Raw genomic sequence first — 26958 nt, forward strand, 5'->3', positions numbered from 1 at the left:
TCAACAAGTAACACAAAAACAATCTTTTGAGGTAACAACACAATGCAAAACAATTCACAATTTTATTCCACATTGAAACCTCTATGTACAAGTTATTAATAATTTGGTTCCTGTCAATCAATGAATTCTCTGTGTGTCAGTCATACTGAATCTGATGATGTCATATAGAACAAGTACACATCCCTACGATACAATGCTGGAGCTATTGAAAAAAAAAACAACAATTCTTTGCAATTACGTAACACAATCATCAAGTCAAACTGCATCTTCATGATGAAAGATAAATATGAAAGGGATGACATCTAATCTAAAAGAGAAAAGTACTGTACACATGGAGCACACTTATAGATAAATGTAATAATTCATTTCCAATATTCAGTGAATTCAAGATGCAGAAGTTGGACAACTGTAAAAATCCATTCCTAAAGAGTCACTGAATTATGCTATTTACACAGAATAAAAATTCCTCATGGTAAAAATAAAGCAGTTTTTCTTAATAAAAAGCGAACCCCCAAAATCGAACAAAAGTTGGACCATATTTTCTATATAACGTGACATTGACGGACAACATAAGTTACGACTCTAAGGTCAACAATGAGGTCTGTAGGTCTACGATGGCAGTATTTCTGGAAATCTTGTGTACCCGAACACAATTCATCATTATCGTTAACAAAGTGTCACGATTTCGGTTTGGTTTCCTGATCGCTGACGTTTCTGATGTAGATCACATCTTCCACTGGTTCTATAGGCTCGTCGTTTTCATACATGTAGGAGGAAGCAATGGCTAGTACTGCACCATCCGGACTAAATGCAAGGGACGCAATTCCAGCGGGATACCTACAACACCAGATAAAGTTCTGAACAAAAGTTTCTTGTGAATATATAATTGATGAATGAGGCATTCCAGTACCTAGATAACATTCATATTTATCAAAATAAAGACTTGAAAAAGGAATTGTAAATGTTTTGAAATAAATACTGTACAAGTTAATATATGTTCTACCAAATTGGGAAATTCTTACTTTTGAGTATTGATCAATTCTCAAATTGTAATTGAAAGGAGAAAATAATTAAAAAATTGATTCCAAAACTCCATTTTTGAAATAAACAATCTTTTTCATTTTGTTCATGCATAGGTAGTAATAAATTAATCTTGCATTTAAAATTGTCACACTCTGACTCTCTTCAACATTGAGGGATGATATAAATTTCAAGTGTTACTGGTATCTTTGCAAAATACATATAATTATACTATAATTTACTAAATGTTATAGACTGCACACATTTTTTTAAAGCTATGTTTAACTGCGCAATGTAGGATAATCACATTTGTGAAGGAAAAGTTCCCTTTTTTAAATGCTTTGATGACACCAGACACGAGCTATGGTGAAAGATAAATGCTTTGTGCACTAATTATATCTTGATCATATCAAATCCTTTTGCCATGTAATATATGAACCTTTGCTATATTTTGACATCCTAAAATACGTTGTTTTAATATTTAAGGGAAAAAAAATTGTTTAAATAGTAAAATACTATAATCATTTAGATCTCACTTAATTCATCATTCAGGTTCACCAAATTTCCATGAAAGTGTAATATATTTTATTATCTAATACACTAAACAGAACAAAATTATTTAAAAAAAAAAAAGCTTCATATTTCATAAAAATTTAACAGTTTTAACATAAATACCTGTGAAACTGGCACAATCTTTTCTTGTTAAACCCGTCCCAGATGTTGACGAATCCATCGGAGCCCCCCGAGGCGAACGTGTTGTGATGTGTGTGGAAGGCAATGGCATTCACAGGATATATCTTCTCCACACCATTCTCTTTGATTCGATGACACTTGAATGCATACTTCCTTTTCTGTACCTCTGGGCTTGGATCAAGATATTCTACAGCTACCCTTCCTAAAAAAAATTACAAGAATCTTGTTATATATTTTAAAATTTACACTGTTTTTAAGTTCTTTACACGGGTATTGAAATTTGACAAACTAGGTACCGTTACAGCACATGAAACACCTCAGAGTCCTGAAATTATTTTTTATATAATAATCAATATTTAGCAGTAGGAGAAGGGATAAGTACAATGTACAGCATCATAATATAAACTCCCTTTTCTGCATGAATAAATGGTATCCCAAATAAAAAGTTGTTATATGCTTGGTTTTAATCACATTAATTTTAAAAAAAATAACTGAATGGATAAAAATCATTTATTTAAAATAAGATAGAATTGTTGTCCCTAAAAATAACTGAAGTAAAGTCACGTATACATATTTTACACATCAAATTCATCTTGTCATTTACAGGTACATCTAACCAATGAAAATGTATAACTTTATTTACCCTCAATGGAGCTGAGTACGTATCCCTGTTTGTTGGGGAAGCATCGGATACAGCGTGTCTGGTACTTGAGACTGGACTCCCTCCTCTGTTGGACGTATCCCATGTTCCTCAGGTCCCAGACCAGGATCCTCCGCCCGGCAGTCCCCACCACCAGCCTGTCCCCACACACAGACATCGTGTACACCTGCAGTGTATATAAATACCAGAATCTATATATGATACTATTGGATGAGAGTTTTATGGTGAACACAGCCTGTCTCCTTACTCAGACATCGTGTACACCTGAAGTGTCTACAGGTATCAGCATCTATACATGTATCTGATACTATGGGATGAGAGCTTTATGGTTAACACAGCCTGTCTCCTTACTCAGACATCGTGTACACCTGAAGTGTCTACAGGTATCAGCATCTATATCTGATATTATGATATGAGAGTTTTATGGTGTCAGAACACAGCCTGTCTCCTTACTCAGACATTGTGCACACCTGACTCATGTTTACAAGGCAATAACAAGTTATAGACAAATTTCTTGGGCAGCAGTGCATTAGGTCTACTAAGCTGAATTGATCAGTTTTATTGCCATATTGGAAAGGGGAATAACTACATGGAAGTTTTTCACTTTAAGTTTAAAAAAAATATTATCAACATAATTTCCTATTCATATCCTAATTTCACTGATTTTGTACACACCTTGTCCGGCTGACTGAAGGACCCCGCAGCACATGGCGCCCTGGGGTCCCACAGTTTGACTGTGGAGTCCCAGCTCCCTGTGATGATGACATTGACCTCTGGGCAGTACTCGACACAACGAATTGGGTCATCATGTTGACCTACATTCTGTTCTGTAAAAGACCAGACATTAAAATTAAAATCCATGTTATTATTACAATTTCAGTTCTTCAAATTTTTGTTGTTATCATATTTGAACCACAGAACTTCAGGGCAGTTCAGGCAAACTTGATAGAATTAATCAAATTGTAGACATTGAATTTTTACTTGTTTGATAACTTTTCTCTTTATAAAGCTGCTTGGTCCAATTTTACAATATATATTATGTACGTTGTAAACAAAGGTTTTGTTAAGTATATGTATAATATATTGTACACATGATACTGTACATGTAGATTCCTAATCAAATGTGAGGAATTAATATCTGCATAAAATCGTGAGAAGCACATCTTACAGATAATAAAATTTCCATTTTATTTTTCAGACGGTTGAAAATTATATGAAACTGCAATAAAAAGTTGTCATTCCTGATTTTATATTTACATGATTTGATGCAAACAATCGAATCATGGAATTAAGTACTCATTGACAATATTTCTATATTTAAAAGAAGACTGGTTCTCATGGTGTAAAAAGGTGTAAGTCTGTTGATTTAAATGTACCTGTGCTGGTGTTAAAGTCAAACATTTTGAGTGTACAGTCTAATCCTCCACTGTATGAATGTACTGCATCCTTGTGAAAAAAAAGATAAAAATAATTAAAGAACACATATTCATTAAAAGATAAACAATTCAACTTTACAAACGACAATTGGAAAAAAGGAGAGAGAATGAATGAAAATAATGTAAGCCGTAAAGCGTTATTTCAATAATATAAATCATTTGCATGTTTCATTTCATCACAGCATGCTTCATGTAATTAGAGGAGAAACCATTCATTGATTTATTCAAAAAGTTAAATTCTAAAAGTCCACCCAGTCTTGCCAATACTTACATAAAAGCAACAATCTAACACAGGTTCTGAATGACTATATTTAATCCTCAGGTTGTTGGAAATAACATCGTACAATCTGACCGTCTGATCCCAAGAAGAGGCCAGTAGAAACTGATTGGTTGTTCCAAATTTGACAGCAGAAATTCCATCTTCAGGGGCATTCTTTAACTTGAATTCATTTGGTGTTTCTGCCATAATAATTCTACATGTGGAAAAAATTGGGAAAATATGTGACTGAATAAAATCTCTTCACTTCTATTGTTCTAGACTGATTTTATATATCAACCAAGAGGAAAACCACGTTTTGAAAATTTCATTAATGAATTGTAGGAGTATTTTTACTTAAAGTACATATGGAAAAGGTTGATTCTCTGTGTGAACAGCGATTTATAACATAACACACATGCAGTGCGAGTGTAATGTATTCATGTTTTTCATTGGTCTTTATGTTCTGTACATTGCGATAATGTGTGATACATTTACATACATAGTTCATAAATCTCATTAAAACATCAATAAGACAAACCGATACCAATGTTACGCTTACGTTCGTTTGTTTTCTAGCTTTTCAAAATAGCGTAGCTCTCCACCGCCAAAAAACAAAAACAGGAAATAGATTCTAGAAACTTAATCCAGCATTTTCCGGTCAGATAGTAAAAATCCGGAACAAATACATTTTATTCCCGCAATGTATTTTTTTTAAAGATTGGATCATATATTACAGGTGTGTCAGGTGTGTATTCGAGAAATTTTCCAAGGTATGTTTATTTATTTTTTTCAGGAAGGGGGGGGGTTCAATTTTTTATTTTTTTTTACTTAAATTGCATGTAAATCCATTATTCAGACTTTTCTTGGGATTGACATAACCCTCTAATATACGGTACCTTTAGATACAAACATATCTATGTTGGTAGTCTAAACAGGACGTACATGCAGTAACTATAACTCCATGACTGAATTTACTGAATTTGGATTTTTTTTTTTTAAATGCCGTCATACGATTTCAGTAAACTCTCTAATATTAGGAGAAAAACGGTATACTAACTTTAGATAAAAAGTGACAACGTGAATTTCACAATGCTTTGCAATATAAATAAAATGAAATTCCTCGCCAATTTTGTTACAACAGCTTTACAATATTTAAACAATAAAATGCTTTCTTTGATGATTCATTCGGGATATGAAGGTAGTGACATTGCAGAAAAAATACATAACGACCTTCATAACCGGAATGAATCATCAAAGAAAGCATTTTATTGTTTATATTAACATCTTTCTTTAAGCTAATCGATAAATTGATTAGGAAAAGTAAGTAAAATTCACTAAATTACTGTTGATGTACGTAAGTAAGTTAGCTAAAAGAAACAGCCAAATCGTCTCCTGTGAGACTTTGAGTCGATCTGACATCGTCATGATTATTTCGTGCAGTCCGTGATATTTCCCAGGTCGCTATAGGGTTGGACCAATCGATAAACAGGGCGTGTCGATATCTGTCCTGTCATTTTCTTGTCAGCTTCAGTCGCCGTAGATTTCGACCAATCGATAAATGGGGCGTGTAGATTTCATTCTGGCTGTTTCTATAAAGCTATGAATTAACTTCAAGTTTCCGTAAGAAATAGAGGGAATAATACTTGGGAGATGTAAATATATATACATATGTACGTAAAGTGTATGTTCGTTTCCGTTCTTTGTACACTGCTCCTACTTCCATAACTGGAAGGTGATGATTTGTAAATTCTTAGGTTTACTAGTATTTTTGTAAACATTCAAATTCTAAATTTAATTGTTTTTATAAATTCTCTATATATATTTCCCAAAGAGGATTTTTTTAAAATAGCAATTATGCCATTTTTGTAAAAACTGATCTCCTAACCTTTGAGTTTTCTTAATCCAATTATTGTTATAATGAAAAGATTCATGCATGATCACACCATATACATGTATTTGAAAGGCTGCATTTGTCTTATATATAATGTTTTTTTGTTTGAGTATATAGCCATGGATATGGGTCTTCCCCGTGCACTTTTCCTTTGTCAAAAAGTTTGCGTACATGCACATACATAAATGTGAATTGTTATTAATAATGTAATAATAAATTCTAATATTTCTTTTAAACTTTAAACATGAATTTCTTATTTCTAGGATTGATTTATTAAGGTGCGCACGAATCAATCGAACAGTACATATTAAAGTATATTATACCGTATGCATGTATATTGAAACTTTACTTTTTGTAATTTTAAAAAGATTTCTAATCTGGGATATTTTTGTTCTATTTTTTTTTTTTTACAAAGAGCATGTACGTCCGTAATAAATGATGTTCACTGCATGGTAGCTATATACTCTATATAGACCTATTTATTCTTTTTAAATACTATTTTCTATTTTCGGGAAGGGGGGGGGTGACACCATGCACACCATGCATGCATTTTAAACAACCAACCAATGGTTGAGCAACGAAATTGCGCACAACAGTTTTATTTATTTATTTTTGCAAAGTTAAATAAATACTGAGTCTCCTGAAACTTGAAACTTGATTAGCAGTATTTTAAGGGGAGAAGGGCAAACTACAAATGATATATTAGTCTAATAATTAAAATCCAATCCCTCACAAGCTCCTTTCATTTTGATTTGTTGCGTCAAAATAGAAGTTTGACTTTAAGCAGACTGAAATAATATTAATAGAAAACTTACCATACAGAGGGAAAAAAAATACGGTTGATTGTAATTGTTCAAAAGAATTGAAATTTGTTTATAAAATAAATATTGCATTTTTAAACCCCTTTCGGGTCCTCTTTTCCAGAATATAATCAATGCAGGATGACCTAGATATCGGGAGAAACAGATAACGATGGACGCCAGATCTGAGAGGCTGTTTCTTGGACTTGATTTCAGTACTCAACAAGTAAGTCATGTTTCATATAAAAGCGAACATGGACAATTTTATCTCAGTGCACATTCTTTGCACTGCAGTAAACATGGTAAACTGAACGTTCGTAAAGTTCCAGTTTAGGTCTTACATACCGATCCCGATCCAAAAAGGGAGGCGGATCTTATTGGGAGTTGAATCTCTCTCTCTCTCTCTCTCTCTCTCTCTCTCTCTCTCTCTCTCTCTCTCTCTCTCTCTCTCTCTCTCTCTTAACTTTGCAAAACTGCATTTTCATTTATCTCTGTCAGAGACATAAATAACTAATACTGGTATGTTCTCAGCTGATTCAATATAAATTATTAAAACTCTCTCTATACTTGTCCATCTACAATTAAATCCATTTTTTCTATATTGTGAATCTGTTTTGACATTCAGCTCATCTTCATACATACTTTTTTTTTATTCGAAGATCAAAGCAGTTGCTATAAATGATGCCCTGAAAATTGTAAATGAGACTGCCGTCAAATTTGATACAGATTTACCAGAGTACAAGTAAGTGATCGGATGTGCCATGCATGCATGAAATGTACATCTTATAATCATAAATATAATACACTTTAAATAATATTTATGAATGTAAATCAGGAGAGAAATTCATGCAGATAATAAACTTTTCTTAAGTGTATGATTCCACCACTTTTTCCTTAATATTTCGATCAATAATTAATAAAATACATAGATGCCAAAACTAAACATTCATTTACTATATAGAAATGAATGAAAAGCATCCCTTTTTTCTGGTTTGAAATGCACCCTCTTTTGTTTCAGGTTTCAATTATAATACACAGCCAGAAATAAAAATTCTATTGGGATTTTGCATTAATTTGCAAACAACATGAAAAGTTAAGACCCACAAGATAATAATGATTAATGTGGATTGGCATATTTTTTTATTTCATGTAGTCATGCCACTCCCACATTAATTTTTTCCCTTTGTATTGAAAAGGGGAATAACTCATTTTCAAAAAGAGAAAATATGAAATTGAGTTATTTCCCCTTGCAAATGATGCAGCAAAACTTAAACTAACAGATTATATAATTTTGGAAAATCTTATTTAATTGATTTATTTCTTAAATCTATTACATGTAGTTTTCATGTATTACATATCTATTTATTACACAATTTCCCTTAGATTAAACGGTGGAGAGGAGAATCAATAAATTATAAGTTTGAAGCATTTAATGAGTTATATAGGTATTAATTTAAATGAAGATTTTCATTAAATATTTGAGCAATACTGTAGATTCCTTATTTTACGCGAGTACTTAATTCCGCGATTCGACTGTTTTCCATCAAATCGCGAGAACATAATCACGAATGTCGAAATTTTAGCATAGTTTCATGTAGTTTACATATGTTTGAAAATTAAAAAGCGAGATTTTAAAATTCGCGAGACGGGCTTCTCGCGATTTTACGCGGATATTAGTTCCTCGCATTTAATTAGGAATTAACAGTAAATCGATTATGCAATTATGCTTTCAGAACACAGGGAGGTGTCCATATCCATGATGATCAGGTCACAGTTACTGCCCCTACTATTATGTGGGTCAAGGTAAGATTATGTCCCATGTGTTCCTGTGTAAGGTTTCTTTGAGTTTCTTTTGCTTATATATTGAGACATCACCAAATTCCTGTTGATCACGGTGGATGGCTATGCAATTTAGGTCAATTCATGACCCCAGGGTTTATAAAGGGCCATTGAGCCGTGAGGGGTTTGGTTTTGTCTAACTGTTCTCATCCGAAAGAGCCATAATATTTGCTTTGAGTGCTGCTTGATTTGAGAAGCTCAACTTGGACCACCTATAAAAAATTGTTTGATGAAAAAACAGTATCTTCATGACTTATGTACGGTTTGGCAAGATTACTACATATTGACTAAAATTTTAAACTCTAAGTCAGCTAGGCATTGAAACCCCACTTTTTTTTTTAATGTGGCTTTAAGTCTATTGTAATCTTGATTTAACCCAACCCTGACTTTCCACAAACTTTGCAAGTGATCATAACAACTGGACCTCGACCTGTGTGAAAACTCAATCGATATATGTGTCATCTAGGAGACAATTTTTTTTTCATTCTTTGCATGAGGATGGATACTTAAGTCTAGGAGTTTTAGAAATACAGTGTAACTGCTATCAGATAAAGTGGAACTCTCTCTACTGAGAATCTGGATGCAGATACTTAATACCGTTGAACACTTTGAATGACACACGACGCCAGAAATTCCGACATTAGTGACATACAAATCTCAATAGTGAAGTTTCATTGAACTGGAGTCGTTACTGGACTGAGAATCTTCCAGAAATTTGTAAAAATATTGATAAGTCTATATATTTAAATTAATTTCACAAAAAATTGTTCAATGCTGTATAAATTAAGGCTTTACTAAATGTCATATATACACCAGCAATCGTGATGCCATGATTTCTGGACAAATTTTGAAATAAAAAGTGGTCCGTTACATTAACAAGTTAAGATATTGATTAAATATCAAAATGCATAAGTAATGTGGATGTTTACTTCGGAATGAAGAATGATGCAAAATTTTCACTGTATTTGTGTGCTGATTTTGAGGACATACTTTTATGTATAAGTTTTGTGGACAATTTGCTATTAATTTTAGGACAATTAATATTTGTTAATTAAGAATTCTGAGGACAATTTGCTTTCAAATTGACAGGCCTTTGACCTACTTCTGGATAAGATGAAGAAGGATGGTTTCCCGTTCGACAAGGTGGCTGGTGTGTCAGGTGCTGGTCAGGTGAGTATGATACATAAAAAACTCAGGTATTAACTATTATACTAAACAGGTGTGAATTCATAAACATACTTCTCTCATAGATTTACACGTTTGATTCACAAATACAGGAACCACACTAAAAAATTAGCTAATGATAAATTTTAATAACAATATACTTTCCGGTTCATGCAAAAAAAATGCATCAAATTCAGAAAGTTTAATTTTTGGGTGATCTGTAAGGCTTAAATCTGCACTTATGCATTTAAATGTTCAACCTCCAAACATGTAGAAATTAGTAAAAAAAAAAAAATGATAATTTAAAGAAATTTGACAAATTAACATGGTCAATATTTGAATAAAAGGTTTAAATTAAATTTGATGATTTTTAGTATCTTCCCTTGTTCACTTACAAATCTCTTTAACTTTGATAAAATAGCAACATGGAAGTGTGTACTGGAGATCAGGAAGTGCTCAGATTCTGAGAAATCTTAGTGAGAAGACGACCCTTCATCAACAGCTACAGGTACCGTATCTAGGGTGATCAATGTATTCGTAACCAGCAACTCTTTTGATGATCGAAGATAAGATTCCTTCACATTTTGATTAAATATTTCTTATTTAAAATTCCTGATTTGATTAAGTGGTAAACCTAATATGAGTATACACCTGTAGTACTGTGTAGTTCATTGTAAAAAAATATGGTGTGACAAGTAGATTAACTGTAATGCTTATGCATGCAATCCAATGCCATGAATGACATGATTTTATGTTTTTATTTCCTTATAGAACTGTTTCTCAGTCCCTGATTCACCAATATGGATGGATGCTAGCACAACCAAAAATTGTAGGGAATTAGAGGAGAAAGTTGGACGACCTCTGGTACTCTCTCTCTGTGTTTGTCTGTCTGTCTGTCTCTCTCTCTCTCCTCTCTCTCTCTCTCTCATTCTCTCTCTCTCTGTTTGTTCATCAGTGTCTTTCTCTCTCATTGATATAGGCAAAAATACATATAGATACATGTATTATTAAATTGGTCATGAACCATTCCAGCAGATCATCAATTTTCCTTTTTTATACAACATTACGTGTTGATGTACTGTGTACAGAGACTGGCAGAGATCACTGGATCCCGTGGGTTTGAGAGGTACACTGGAAACCAGATCATGAAGATTTCCCAGACGAGACCCTCAGAGTACAAAGACACTGAGGTAGTAGTATAAGCAATGTAGACATTGAGACAGTGTATAGACACTATGACAAAAAGATACAGAGGTACACAGTGTAGATATTGTAGACACTGAGACAGTGTATAGACACTATGACAAAAAGATACAGAGGTAGTCTGAGGTACATAGTGTAGACATTGTAGACACTGCGTATAGACACTTAGACAAATAGAGACAGAAGATCACACAGACATTGTAAAGACTATTAGACAAGTAATAGGCACTAAAACAATGAATAGACACTTAGACAATGAGTAAAATCTTAGACAAGGAGTAGCCACTAAGAAACTAATATTATATACATTTATAACAGTTGATAGACACTTGGACAGTGAATGAACTCTTAACATTATGCATACACTTAAACAATGCATGAACACATACAATTTACCAAAGGCAAAATCACCGCAGTACATATTAGACATAGAGAAACATTATACACATCAACATTTAGAAAATGTGTTGACACTTCATAGACAAAACCCTCCAAGAACACAGAGAGATAGTTACAGTGTATATAATGTTTAGACTCCAGATCATTTTGACAAGAGTGGTTTGGGTTGGCAATTCAAATTAAAGCTAGTCTCTCTAAGATGTACAGTACATAATTAGGATAACTAGTTCTACAGATGTGTTTGAATTAAAAATATAGTAAAGGATATAGTAACTGATTTGTTGATCCATGGTGTAAAAAATAGGCCATTGAGTTATTTGATTTTTTTTCCCAGAGGATATCATTGGTCAGTAGCTTTGCAGCCTCTCTGCTGATTGGAGACTATGCACCAATCGATTTAAGTGATGGGTCGGGAATGAACCTTCTGGATATTACAACCAAGAAATGGTCACCAGAGTGTTTAGAGGTTTGATGAGTTAATTATCCTCTCTAGCATAAAGCAATAGATTGAATATTGAAAGTCATTGCCTAACCATACTATTGAATAAATGGGTTTTTTCTGCACTTGCAAATTTTTGTGCTTTGGTTCCAAAATATTTTGTGGATAATGAGATATTGAAAATTTGAAGTCAGTTATCGAAGTCTATTTGTACAAAATTCTTCTAATGGATCGAGCCAGTTAATTCATCTTTTTTTTTAAAGGCCTGTGGAGAAGACTTGAGTTCAAAGCTAGGAGAACCAGTTCCCTCCAAGCAAATTGTTGTAAGTTTATAGATTTATAAATGCAGACCGATTTACATCATAGCACATGACTGTCTACATACTAGTATACAGCTCTAGCATACATTTCAGTTACTAGCTAGTGTTTTCTTTAGTTTTCTACAACTGTTGGACAAAAAATACATGTAAATATAAAAATTAATGCATTTGATCGTGTTTATAACACTGTTCATTGCAGGGAAATGTTAGCCAGTTTCTGATTGGACGATACAACTTCAGTCCAAACTGTAAGGTCATAGCTTTTACTGGAGACAACCCAGGTAAATGAGAGCAGGAAAATTTACACAAATTAAAACTTACTGGTACTGTTGGCTGTGTTATTGTGCAAGCTGAAATTATCTTGGAGATGAAATTTGGGGGATTTGTGTTTTACAATGCTTTTGTGGGATTTTATTTTGTTGCTAAATTAATCATATTTATAACATTTATTAAACATATAAAAGCGGCCATGAAAAAATAGTGCTTATGGCAGTTTTAACACATTTTTAGATTTTTACATAATTGAATTAAACACATCTTAAAGTTGTCAAATCTAAAATTCTAATGCTATCAATGAAATTGGATTTTGATTTGTGAGATCCCCTCAGTGGAAGCAATACTTCGGAAAACACCTCATTATATTTGATTAAGTATATATATTTCATTAGTTTGTTTTTCACTTTAAGCATCTTTAGCTGGAGTGGCTCCAAAACTAGGAGATGCAATAGTAAGTACCCTGTATTGTGGTTTTTACATTAGATTCAAAGCTTAATTGACCAACTCACCTGAACAAAAGGTCAATCTATATTTCGGAATAATGTAAGTTGAAACAAGAGTACATTATGCTCAATGCTGAGAAGAAGGCATCCCTTAATTATTCACCTGCATATATTTACAATGTAACTGACTGACCATAAACTTGACATTTACACCAAATATAACATTTATATTGCATTGGCAATGCTTGTATTATGAATTCTCTTAGCTGATAACATGTTACAAAATCCTCAAAATTCTGAAATATGTTTTATTTACAACCTAACTTTTTTTAAAATTACATGTAAATCCTGTTTTGACATAGATTAGTCTGGGATCCAGTGACACTGTCTTCTCTTGGTTACCACGGCAAAATGCAGAGTTGGAAGGTCACATTTTCGTTAACCCCATCGACTGTGACACATACATGTCTCTTGTTTGGTGAATACAGAACTGATTGTATTCCTTTTGCTTAAAAAAAATAAGTTAATATTTTTTGAAAACTTCGGATGTATTTTTTCAAAAATATGATATAAATGTCAGTAAAATATTTGGATAAATCTTTGGTTTTAAAAGAAGTATTGCAATTCTGTTTTCAAAATGAAAGTAAAGTAAAATACGGTTTATAGCATAATTTGATACTGATTTCTTCGTTCCTTTGTTGTCCAGCTTTAAAAATGGATCTCTCACCCGAGAGAGAATTAAGGACGACTGTGCTGAGGGCTCATGGGAGAAGTTTTCTGAATACCTAACAAAAACACCCACAGGAAACAACGGAAATATTGGTAAAATTAATGTCAATTTCGCAAGCTTATTATTCTGGAAATACATCTTCACTGCACTTCATGTGTTCTTGAAATACATAGGTGTGTAGGTGAAATGCTGGTATATTACACTAAGATATTTTTATAGAAGCATTGATGAAGGTCTTTAACAGTTTTTTGTTTGCAGGAATTTACTTTGATGTGATGGAGATTCAGCCACTAGTTCAGGGAATTTTCCGCTTTGACAGTGCTGATCAAAAGGTAAATATTAACTACAGTACTGATAAATATGATTGATTTAAACAGATGAATATACCATATCTTGAAATTATTACCAGGAGTAATATGAACAGGTTAATATGATAGATAAAATTATCATTTGAAAGTAATGAATCTGTTACCAATCCTTACCCGCCCTCAATATTGTCACTGTAATGATGTTGTAATTTTAAGTGCAGATTTATATAAAGCTTAAGTATATTAATATTGGTGGTCTTCTATCTTCAACTGAATTTTTGTTTGATGCTACCGGCCTACCAATACATGGTACAATGGGGACTGGTCAATTCATTGCACTAAATACATGTACCTTATGACCCAATCCCCCCCCCCCCCCCCTCGCAATATTTGATAATTGGTTGGATGCATTGAAGAAGTATGAACACTTATTCACACTTATTTAATGTTTGTGGTGACAAGCATTTGCATCTGTTGTACAGGTGTCTTCATTTCCACCTGAAGTAGAAGTTCGTGCTGTGATCGAGAGCCAGATGATGGCACGGAAACTCTACATGGAGCTGAGGGGAATGCATATTGGTATGAGTCCACAAGCCACATGACTCTCACATGACTCTGAAATGATTTTTTTAGTTAAGGTTCGATTGATATACAAAATTTTTGATTGACAGGTCCTGACACTCGGATTTTGGCCACAGGAGGGGCCTCTCTGAATAGGGCCATCTTACAGGTGAGAAAAGATTTTACAGAAAAATTCAGAGAATGCCTACTGATCTACATTGTAAAAGTAGATATATTTCAAGTAGTTCAATATGAATGTGGATGTCTCAGAGTCTAGGAATGATTTATGAAAGAGTAAAAATCATTATCAGAAACCCATGGCCAGTCTCACATACACTTACACATTGCTTACCATGGGCTAGCTCATTTAACTTTTCTATTTCATATGAATATTTATTTATTGATTCTCAATTAACCAATGAGGAAGTGAAACTCTTTAGATATCTTTACGCACATCCATATTTGTATCTGGTTTGACAGAACTTTTCACATTGTTGGATGAATTGTCTTGTGGTATGATTAGAACATTTCAACAACTCTGAAATTCATTTCATTTCACAGGTTATTTCAGACGTCTTTGGTGCACCGGTTTTCGTCAGCGACATCCCGAACTCGGCTGCCCTGGGATCCTGTTACAGAGCAAAACATGGTGAGTATCAAAGGATATTATGTGTTCTCTACTGGTCAATCTGCATGAGCTATAAATTCGTCTCCTGGCAAATTCCAAATGCCTTTGAACTTATTCATTTACATTACTTCTGAGAGAAAGAGAAAAAGTCATTTATCAGAGTGAAAAATTATCTCAAGTATCCCAGAGTCGATGTACCTTAAACAATACTGTACTGATTGAAAATAAATGTCTCCAGACAGGGATGGTATCCTATCAAGAAAAAAAAAATAATTTTTAGTTTAAATAATTAAAGGGATGGAAGTTGGGAGCATGTACTGGGATTGCGCTTTTGCAATATTCCCATAACTCTTGATTATGGCTTCAACAAGTTTCAAAGAGAGAATCTTGAGTATAAAGAATTGCCTCATCAGAGTATCTTATCAAAAATATTTGCCATAAACCAACATTATTAGGTCTTTGGCAACTTCTGGGGGTATTCTTTTCAATGAAAGGTAAAATGTAGCTGCATTTTGTATGTGAGGGGAGACTGAAGGGTATCTAGTAAGAATGTCAGTGTTAAGGAAAACATGTCTGAAGTAACTGACTATCAATTATTTCAAGTCAGTTCCGTTTATCTTGGTTTGAAGGGCTGGAAGGCTGTGACTTCTCTGATGTTGTTCTGAATCATCCGCAGCCAGAGTGTGTGGCCCGACCCACAGAGGGCGCTAGTCAGGTTAGTAAGGGCAGGGCAGGGAAGGACAGATATGTCTGAACTGATGTACATTTGATTAAAAAATGTTAGTGTAAGCAGTTCCTGTTTGTAGACTAAATGGATTTTTTTATTTGTTAATCTACTAATAGTTTTATGGTTTACAACTTAAAATGACATTTAAAGTAGATTCATCTATACTATTATAATTATGGACTCTATTTTTGGTGCATTTATAACTGTTACGGTAAATCGGCTATGAAATTTCATTATTTTTTTTGTAGTGATCGAGAGAGAGAGAGAGAGAGAGAGACAGAGGTTGATTTTGTTACATGTCTATTTTAATTTCTGAATTCTATTTTACATTTTAATATTTACCCACAGGTATACAAGGAACTTGGAATCAGATACAGAAAGCTAGAGCAAGCTTTAGGCAGTCAACAGTACCTGATACACGGACAGTGACGTATATAAATTTTGACAATGATGTTTTGATGAATCATGGTGCTATATCTTGAGTGTGTTTCATTCTTTAACACTTTATGAAAATGGACTACTCTCATTCATGTTTTTTTGATTACATGTAATTATATACATACATTTGTTATACTATTCTGTAGATAATAAATGTTAATTGTGAAAACAAGAATTGATGAAATTATTCTCTCTCTCTCTCTCTCTTTCTCTCTACTTATTTTCTTTAAACTTGGTAAAGGTATTAAACCTACTTTTATTTACCAACAAGGATACCTCGTTCTAATTGTGTATGATGCAAAATTAATACAAATTTAATCATGCAATTGCTTAAAACTAAACACTTTGTAAAAGAATTAATAAAAAATACTTAAAGAATGATTTGCTATTCCATTAATATGAATTAAATTAATTTTAGAAACAAATTTATCAACTGTTTACCGTTTCTTTCGAATATCAAATTATATCGAGCATGAATTTCATCACACCATGGTTACCGAAAGATGTATTCCATTTTATGTTCACATTTGCTTGCCACAAATTCAGGGCAAGTATAACTTTGGTCTTAAGGCTTGAGGTTAATTGTCTAACCATGCAGAAAATTAAAAGAACAATTAAGCATTGCTCTATACTGGTTTGTTTGGTTTTTTTTCACAAAAAGCGAATGTCTACACAAATTCATGTAAAAATTGCTGAACAATTTTCAACAATTAAACTCTTCAAAATTATCATTTTTCACCTCTGAAATGCTCAGTCTTTAAAAATTTTCTCTGCATCCTTACTCCCTTGCTATTTGATTTTTTAACATTTTCTCCCTTTTCTGCAAAGAGTTTTAACAAATCTAATTGCTGTCATTATATTCTGCTTCAGACACAATAATGTGACATCAATTCAAAAGGCAACTACTCTAATTTAAAAGTAATTCCAGAGGGTAACTACTCCAAAGAATGTTTGGAACACAGTTTCTGTGTTAAATACATGTATTATGAAATTTTGATAAGAGTGGGCAGTGTTGACCATTTTGGTGAATATTAAAACAGACATAGAGATATATCTTGTCTCAAGTCATTTTTGAACAAATGAAAGAGAGGCATTTACAGTCTGAGGGAAAACAAAATATCATATGATACAATATTGTTCTTTTAAATTACCACAGGATAAAATATGGTATCATATGATGCAATATAATACAATACACATATAGTATTATATGATATGTGTCATGTCACACTAAAAATTATCAACTTTGGTTTTAGCTCACTGAGACGAAGTATGTATCATATAATATTGTAATATGTAATATTGTTTCATATGATACAATATTGTATGATATGATATTGTATTATTACTTTTTAGGTTAGTTACTGACTTATTGGGTTGATCAATCTCATAGATGGCGAGGTGAAGCAAGAATGTATATTAACATGATACAATACCATATTAAATTATATGATACAATATCATATACATGTATTGATAAAATGTCATATCATATGTGTGATATCATATTGTATCATTTTATACTACAGTATCATATTGTGTAACATTATACGTATTGTATGGTATGATAGGATGGAAAATCGTATTCTATATTAATATATTGATAAATATAGTATCTTACAATACCTTATGAAATTATTGTATACATTCAAACTATTTTCTAACATATGATATTGTGTCAAACAGTATCCAAGATCATTAATTATGATTTTCATATAATATGATAAAGGTGGTCTCATAAAGATCATGCCTCATAAAGGTGATGCATCGTCTCAGTGAGCTTTGTAATCTGTGATTACCTATGTTTCTCTAGATGAGCTGTTTCAATCTCAACTAAGCTTGACAAAAATCGCCTTTGGGAAAATACTTTCAAGTTTGTTCAAATGAAAAGTCAGTTCCCCCTCAAAGGGGAGGTGATATGAAAATATTGAATTTTTTTTTTGCTTGTCAAAAATTTTTGGATGTGTCTGCCCCCCCCCCCCCTTTCAAAAACGATGCTACGTACCTGCCTGACCGATGCGGTATAAATGCACATGTGAGTGTTTCGTCCTATTAAAAAAAACTTTCTCAACCACGGCTTATTTTCTGTAAATACATGTACGCATTAACCATGTATACATACTATACATTTTTGACCGAGTTTTTCCTGATGAGCACTCATTCTTTATCTTTGTATTGTAAGAATTTCGAAATTCTTTTATTTTATACTGCTTAAATTCATTCAGTAAATACCGGTAGTCATTTTAAATACTACTTGTACTTATGACCGATTCATTGCGCATGCCTACAATTTATAGAATTAACATATATGCGAAAAGTATGTACTTTTTTTCTCATAATAAAAAAAACATATACCCTCTAACAAATGATACTTTATGCCAGAAATGTTGACTGCAAGAATTTTAACTTTTGTATTGTCCTGATTCTGAATTTGATTACTTTTAGAGAATAAATAAGATAAAACTGTGTTTAGTACCATTTGTTTCTTGTGTCAAATTAAATCGAACACCAATTTTTTCACACAACAGTGTTTCCGAAAGATGTATTCCAGTTTACTGTAAAAGTGGTCACAAACGCTCGTGGTTAAGTACGCGTTTTACATAGTCAATCAATACGAGTGGGTATTTTATACGCGGACGTGTGGTTAACACCATTAAAATTATGATTTTTTTATACCATTCGCGCGGGGGTATTTTACGCTGTTTTAAGCTTACGCGTATTTAGTGTAAATTCCCCCACGCGTTAATAATATACAATTTTAGCCGTTTGATGAGGTCAATATTTTTTAGTTTTATAGACCTGTTATCGACATAGGACGAAGTCCGAGATTGATATACTTTCATCAGGTCTATAAAACCATGCATTGACCGATATCAAATGGCTACAACTGTTTTATTATGATTAATCAAAAACTTATTCTCTTCATTTTCTTCAAGTTTATAATAGTAAAACATTTTGTTCATAATGTATAGATGTTGATTTTGCTATTATTACGTCACGATGTCAGAAATGTCAAAACTAGTATGTTGTCATGAAAATCTATTTTAAATATATTGAGGTCTATAAATTTTCTATTTTTAGTATAAAATTGAAGGGTCTATATGAGAATTTGTAGCATGGTCATGTGACAGCAATTAAGCAATCAAATGCTTGGGAAAAATACGATATTATAATAAAAAACATCAACAAAATATATTGGCTACCAGTAATGCATGTATGATTTATTCAACCTCGGGCGTCTATTTACAAATGAGAGATGTGAATTTATAGTTGCGTCTTCCTGAAAATAATAAAAAAAATTATATAATTTATAATTCGTCATAAAAATGAAATACAGTGGCAAAGATATTTGAAACTTTTACTTTGAGGTTTTACCGGATGTGAAAACAGTTTTGAGTATAACCATAGTTTTTTTTAGATAAAATTTAAATTAGTTAATATTGTCAACCATATATTACTTGAAAAAAAAAAAATAAAAGTGTAATATTATTTTTAATTTGATATGAGACACCTCCCTTTTTCCGTTTTGCTTAACCAAGTCCTACATCTTTGTATTATATGCTTTTACTCCATGTTAACATAATTACCTGTCTAACGACCAGTGCACCAGACTTATTGGTAGGTGGTCACTGTGGGAGGGTAGTTGACTACCCTGGTGGTGAACTGACGACGCGGAAGATACCTAATCCTTCGTTGAACAGACGAGTACCCGGGTAGAGTGTAAGTACTCCTGTAGCGCCTCATATATCCTAGGCCACCGTCAAGACCATAGTCATCGGAATAACCTGCCCCAGCGCTAGAAAGACCGGAGTAAGGTGTTGTATCGACAAAGGAACTGGTAGCCGAGAAGCCGGACCCTAGGGCACCGTCTAATCCTATACCAGCACCAGCACCAGCACCAAGCTCGGCGGATGAGAATCGTCTGTTGTATAAGTCGGTGTATGTGGGAGATGTCGACTGATAGGACGCATAGACGGAAGATCTACCTCCTGTTGAAAGGGGTCCGTAGTAGGTACTTGGATAGATAGAAGAACTTCCTGTCAGTAGAGAACCCGATGAAGCTGAAAACCCACCATCTAGACCACCGAAATCACCAAACCCAGTCCCGCGGGGTCCATTAATATAGCTTTCATCATATAATCGATCTACTCCAAGTCCAGCAGTCGAGAGACCTGATCCACCGATTTCGACTCCAGCGGTTCCAAAGCCACTTAGTCCAGATCCACTTAGCCCAGTATCATATGGCCCCGGTCCATCTAATTCAGGTCCATAGGGTCCGGATCCACCATCTGGCCCTAGACCATAGGGTCCAGGTCCGTCTCTTGGTCCATAGGGTCCGGAGCCACCATCTGGCCCTAGACCATAGGGTCCCGGTCCGTCTCCTGGTACATAGGGTCCGGATCCACCATCTGGCCCCAGACCATAGGGTCCAGGTCCGTCTCCTGGTCCATAGGGCCCAGGTCCATATGGTCCGGGTCCATCTCCTATAGGTCCTAGATCATAGGGTCCAGGTCCGCCTGTTTCAGGCCCATATGGCCCCGGAAACGAAGTAGAGCCTACAAGGGGAACGGCTGCATCTGGTAAATCGGATGTATCCACACCGCCGTACAATTCCTCGTAAGTAATAGATGGCCTCCCAGTAGCTACAGAGCTTCTGACGAAGGTATTGTCCAGACCCAGAGAGGAGTCCCCACCGATACCGTAGAAGCGCCTGCTCAATGTTGTGGATGTTAAGGCCCCGACGTCATGGACCGAGTACACTCGGATGCCTCGGGCTCTTAGTATTCTGGCCACAATATCCGAGTATTGATTGTGATAACGGGGGATGAAGCGTGTCCCCAAGTTGATGACCTCGGGAGGGTTGCCGCAAACCGACGCTACTAGGAGTAGCACACAGAACCACAGTAACGACATCTGAAGAGAGAAAATGTTAGTGAAATTACAAAGGGTTTTATAGCATATCCAGTGATAACAGACAACAGTCTCGAACCCTTCCATCCCCATTTCTTTCTAGAATATGAAAAGGTGTCTGAGTGCATTGTTTGTCATGGGTATATATTGTTTTCCTTAATTCCTTCATATCTTATCATGTACACATCAGCTTTTGCATTAAGGTCCACCAAATCTATTCATTGGAAGGAAAGGGTCACAAACCAGACTGAAAGTTACTGTTACAAGGTGTGCAAAATTATCGATTATGCCTGTATTATAATAAATAACGATCCAAGCTATCAAATCAGAATATGTCATATAGTTACTCACTCTTGTTTTAAAATTGTTAAAGGCATGGTAGATTTTCTATAATTTATTTAATTTATTGTGTAAAAAGGGGCATCTTTCATATGTTAAAGGATTATCATCCTTTTGAAATATATCAAACTACATGTATATATCATATGTACAAATCAACTAATATAGCTGGATGGAAGACTGTCCGTCAAAGTTTAAAGTTAAAGCAGATCATGCAATTATTTTCATCAAACTCTAGAAAAGCTTCATCAACACATTTATAAACAAAACGTGAGGTACTCGATCGTGTTTTCTTGATAAGGCAAAATAAAAGATTGTAGCAAATTTTAAAATGCTTCTATTTATCAAAAGAAACATATTTTACATCCATGTATAAACATGGTGCCCCAGCAAAATTCATTTTTCAGAGACAATCAGAAAAATGTTAAATCAAGATAATTAATATTTCTCAATTATTATAAAGCAAATCGTGACTTAATTTATCGCTGAACTACCAATTGGGGAGGGGATTTAGCCGCCGAATTCTCACTATTTTTTTTGGGGGGGGGGAGGGCTAGCGATCAGATATGAAATCCGTTGATAATACAACTTACAAATAATGTTTTCTTATAAACGAAGGTAAATTGCATGTAATGTACGTCACGTCGAACACGCTTACGGAAAACTATGTCACGTGATATACACGTGGCACATACGAGTAACATTGTAAAAGGTTAACAGTATTTTAAAAGGCTTCCATATATGGGGCGATGCTTAACGTCTGCAGAGATGGAATGTAAGCAGTGTAACCCCAATCATAAATAACTTTTTTTAATCTCCCATGAAAATGATTTTTCATGTGGAAGGAAAGGGAATCTATAAGAATGCATATATCAAAAGTTAGGTACACACAGACTAAAAAGAGAAATTCCGAAATTTATAAATATTTTTTTTTCCATTTTTACTGGGGGCCCTATGTCACTCCATCCTTATAGTTACTTATTGATATCATAATTCAAAATTTTAGTTACTTATACTGCAGTCGATAAATGAAGCGTTGTAATACGGAATCTTAGGAAATATATTTGTGTAAAAACTTACCCCCGTGGTTTCGTTAGACAAGGATTACTAACTAATGTGGACAGCAGAAAAGTTCTGGAAAGAGGTTTTATATAGTAGCCACGCCCTCTCAAGAATGACTCGACTGTCATTCATTTGACAGCCTCCAATTATATTGAGTTTCTTCATTTCGAATTTCTTTTAATGCATCGTTTGTTTTTCGTAAAAGGACAATCACTGACCCAGAGATGGTTAATTGGCTAATGTGTTCGGTATATCTTTCTTTCCGAAGCGAAGCATCAATGCCATTAAGAAAAACAGAAAGAGCTAATCCATCAATCGTACCCACCTTGTAATACCGCAATATGTAGAGTACATGATCTGAACATGCAAAAGACTACTATTTTTCATTATCAGTGGGGATGAGCTGTAACGTGTGCAAGAAGACTGTGGAACTGCTAAAGATTTAAGATTATTCATAAAAATACATTGCATAATTCTCAGCTTCAGAGATAACCGGAAGCGGGTCAAATCAACTATTTTGATTTATATTAATTATTTCTTGTTGATAACAATGTCTATATAACGTATATATAGTGACTTTGTCAAGGTATTTTTTTTTAAAAATTGATTCATATCATAAAAACAAAGTCACGAGGATGCTTGAACACACGTAAACAATTAAAAGGAATAAAAAAATTACCAAGAAATGTTATGACGCATATAATTGTGTGTTTAACCTTAAGTTTTAATAGATTTTTAGACAAAAATGAATTTGATAAAAATCACAAAACGTCATTTTGCATATTATTTACATAATCAAAAGGTTTTGTAATTAATTAAAATATACAGATATATATATATACACTTGAGCGTATTCCATCATAATCAAGAAACTTCTCAACCATTGCTAATTTTCTGTAGGAATACGTAACCATATCTATTTTACTCTTTTGACCGACTTTTCCTTACATGCACCCATCCTTTATTTATCATATTGTGGAGGCTTTGTTCCGATTAAAAGTAATCGTTTATATTTTGCACAGTGTCATTAAGTAAATAATCATCAATTAAAAATGCCATTAAGCTCTTTCATGGCCAACGAAACTTTAGATATAAATTTACTTTCATTTAGCACCGATCGTAATTCTACTCATCTATAAATCCATAATCTGGAAACTAAAACCAAAATATTCTTGCATTTAATTTTCTTGCATGAGAAGTTTTCCTGCATATTTGTATATGATATATTCAAGCACGCGTTTACAGAGAGCAGTAAAAAGAAAATGAATGGAAATCGGAGATATTTAACACGGTATTTGTTGCAAAAGAAAGAATACATGCAGTCCATTCTAGCATTTAAAAAAACAACAACACTGCATTGCTTTTTTCTCGACCGAAAAATAAAAACGCAATGAAAACAAAAGACTAGCAAGCAGATCACAGTGTAAATTAGTTGAGTGACACAACATTCCTAATTTCATTCATACGTTGCACAATTAAATGTTTACGGACATGAATTTCACGTTTTTGAGGAATTCGTTTGAGTACTTTTTCCACGTGAACTTCGACTAAAAATGTCACGCAAAATTCATATCTGAGACAAAGTTAACGTTCGGTACATGTATATAAGTTACCTTAAAGTTTTCAAATTCAGAGAATTTAAAACTATCTATAACAATTTTTATAGATAGTTTTAAATTCTCTGAATTTTAAAACTTTAATGTAACATATACATGTGCATGCTAAATATTTGCATCACACATCGATTTTGCATCGGTTTATCGTCTAAAATGATCTTCATATCTTTCATTTGAATGACATACCGCATTCGTAAACCTTGATTAGATGTGAACATACGATACAAATATGAATATTAGATACAAAGTAATTAAATAAAATTATTGGGAAAAAATCAAGTCAAAATTTTTCGAAATCAATTTCTTCCTAAATGATCTATAAGAGTTCTGAAATTTTATCACTCTACTCTTAAATTCCTTTTAAAATTGAAATTCTTTCTTAATTATTAATTATTTATTAATTTTGCATGGCTATCCATCTGTCCTCTCAATCACTCGACTTTTTCCCTCGCACACCGTATACAGCTTTCATTACCCGATACGTTTTGAATAATTTCATAAAAAGCCACGCCCATTCCATTCTAAAATGCTGTTTATTTCTGAAAGCTCAAAGAATTTAATGGTCCCTGACTGAAAGATAAGCAACAATCAATCTATTCACGCATCAGGAAACAGCCATTTTATTTATGCTGTTTTCTTGATGGTCAATGCTTGTATGAAACTTCACCACGTTGAATTGCATATATTATCTTGTATATATTAAATAGTTCTGACGTCGTCACTTTTTACGATGCCACCCACTTGTAAATATGTACAACTAGACAGGCCTTGCTGGACTTCCGTTTTGTCCAGGCATTAATTATAAATGAACGAGAGACACTATATTCGATGATTATATATACGCTTGGTTTTGATCTTTTTGAATTACAATTCGACCCCCCCCCCCCAAAAAAAAAAAAAGAAAATAAATAATAATTTTTTAACAATGTGTTTTCTGCATTTATATAATTTAAAGTCTCCAACTAACTACAAATTTATAAGTCAGGGTACATGTGAACATGTATATTTATTCAATCCAAACGTACTTATCAATATTTATTATTCTTTTTTATATAAATCTTTTCTGCTATCGTTTATGTATTAAAAAAGTCATTAAAAATACAAAAAGACTGAAATATCTCTCTGTAATGTGTTTCATTTGTAGTAAGTTCTGATTCGTCATTAATAAATGACATTATTTCGTCAATGACTGTTTAGTTGATTTTAAGGAGAAAATTCAACGGAACAGTTCATAGATGGAACGAAAAATGGCGACTGTTAATTGAACAGTCTTTATTGGTAATCTTTAAAATCAATGGATGACAAGAAACGTCTTTTCGTTGTTTGCATAAAGCGCACATCCTCGTGAAATGCGATGGCGACTTCCTTGTAATATACAAGTAAAAATCTGCCGCGTAGATCATTGCGATCATCCATTACTGGTCCATATACCTGGCACTGCACACACAAAAAAACCATTGTACGTAGATAATGAAAGACAAAGCTGGATGATCAGTCAGAATCCATTAAACTTTCAATTTGTCACATTTTCCTTTGTTTTTCGCAATGTTTTCCTACAATGCACCGTTTGAGACAAATTACATTGCTTGTTTATTGGTATGCATTGGTTCGTGCAAACAACTCCTCATATGCCCAAATTTAAATTATAAGCGGGTTAGATAGGTACGGATGATATTAATCGGTCATTAAATTTGACAGGCGTGTGACCACCATTGAACATTATATTCATTGTTATAAGATCGACTAAAATTGTCTTCGCCTTATGCAAAAGTGCATGTTTTCATCTAAGTCCGCGTCACTCTGTAGTCGTTTAATCTTTGCTCCTAAAGAATATTCATACCTTTTCTTCATTCGTAGAAAAGTATCAATTATAACTATGATATTTCAATGTTTTCATCAACGTCTGTGATATAAATTAATCGATATTTTTTTAAAACAATTACAGTAGGGAAAAGCGAGTATATAAAATGATAAAAAAAAATTGAATAAGAAAACTGTCCATTGTTTAGATAACTTGTTTGTTACATCACTACTGGTCATAAATTGCAAATAAATTCACGTCCTTATCTTTCGAATTATCTCATCAACTCAGCACTAGTAGATTGTCACAGTTTTATCAATTCGGAAATTGTACCCTCCATTATTTTTCAAATTTGTTATCTCCACGATGTGTTGATAACATTTTATTTAAGAATCTTTTATCTTTTATATCATATCATGGAAAATATAAGCAAAGACTTTATTTATAAATAAAATCCAAAATATTTTAACTCCAAAAGTAGCCTGGTAATTTCCTTTTAATTTGTTGATATCAACAGGTTAAGTTACAAATAAACAAGAACTAATTATTTATGGAAATGTATCTAAAATTGAGAAACGTCCCATGTGTACTTAAGTTTAACTGACATGAATTCACAAAATGGTCTCCGTTCCTCGCATTTTGAATGAAAACAAACTTTGTTTGAAACAGTTAATTTCTACCTTTTTTATATTTCGTTCAATTGTTTTTTACCAAACGATGTGCACGCCTGGCGCGCTTTCGAACGGACAAGTACGCTCCCTCAACGAGAACTTGCAATTTATGACTAAATGCGATTGAAATATATATACAATGCATCTACAAATATACACGTAGATAAACGTGCCCTTGAACAAGATAAATTATATGCATTTTAGATAGAGAAATGATAACTTAAAACCTGATGTGAAGTTTTTAATTATTTAATTATCCAACCATTTAATGTAATATGTATTTGAAAGTGTTTGAAACTAATGATGCAAATCGGACTAAACGT

At 33.3% G+C, this 26958-nt stretch overlaps 3 protein-coding genes across 4 annotated transcripts; 1 reads left to right on the forward strand and 2 right to left on the reverse strand.

Moving 5' to 3' along the window:
* Nucleotides 1-48: 48 nt before the first annotated feature.
* On the reverse strand, nucleotides 49-4773 carry LOC105332696 (mitotic checkpoint protein BUB3). Of its 2 annotated transcripts, none has more exons than XM_011435383.4 (7): nucleotides 4629-4773; nucleotides 4082-4283; nucleotides 3751-3820; nucleotides 3050-3201; nucleotides 2357-2540; nucleotides 1696-1915; nucleotides 49-837 (listed from the first exon to the last, which is right to left on the reverse strand). In XM_011435383.4, the coding sequence occupies exons 2-7, from the start codon at nucleotides 4274-4276 to the stop codon at nucleotides 678-680; spliced, it is 981 nt and encodes a 326-aa protein (XP_011433685.1). In that variant the 5' UTR covers nucleotides 4277-4283; nucleotides 4629-4773; the 3' UTR covers nucleotides 49-677. The 2 variants fall into 2 exon arrangements, with proteins under 2 accessions (XP_011433685.1, XP_065924376.1); XM_066068304.1 differs by having other exon boundaries at nucleotides 4614-4631.
* A 47-nt stretch (nucleotides 4774-4820) lies between these two features.
* On the forward strand, nucleotides 4821-16290 carry LOC105332698 (xylulose kinase). Its single transcript, XM_066068303.1, has 20 exons — nucleotides 4821-4839; nucleotides 6885-6986; nucleotides 7420-7502; nucleotides 8494-8563; nucleotides 9689-9769; nucleotides 10185-10271; nucleotides 10535-10627; nucleotides 10852-10953; nucleotides 11700-11831; nucleotides 12068-12127; nucleotides 12324-12405; nucleotides 12811-12851; nucleotides 13206-13321; nucleotides 13550-13665; nucleotides 13832-13905; nucleotides 14364-14460; nucleotides 14553-14611; nucleotides 15004-15091; nucleotides 15700-15785; nucleotides 16146-16290. The coding sequence occupies exons 2-20, from the start codon at nucleotides 6933-6935 to the stop codon at nucleotides 16224-16226; spliced, it is 1602 nt and encodes a 533-aa protein (XP_065924375.1). The 5' UTR covers nucleotides 4821-4839; nucleotides 6885-6932; the 3' UTR covers nucleotides 16227-16290.
* Nucleotides 16291-19430: 3140 nt separating this feature from the next.
* Nucleotides 19431-22604, reverse strand: LOC105330807 (spidroin-2-like). The gene is given in 3 exon segments (NM_001305327.1): nucleotides 19431-19515; nucleotides 19823-21149; nucleotides 22566-22604. A coding segment is annotated over 1 exon segment (1302 nt). The 5' UTR covers nucleotides 22566-22604; the 3' UTR covers nucleotides 19431-19515; nucleotides 19823-19847.
* Between the last annotated feature and the right edge of the window lie 4354 nt (nucleotides 22605-26958).

This window comes from Magallana gigas, chromosome 8 (assembly GCF_963853765.1).
Source record: "Magallana gigas chromosome 8, xbMagGiga1.1, whole genome shotgun sequence".
NCBI lineage: Eukaryota > Metazoa > Mollusca > Bivalvia > Ostreida > Ostreidae > Magallana > Magallana gigas.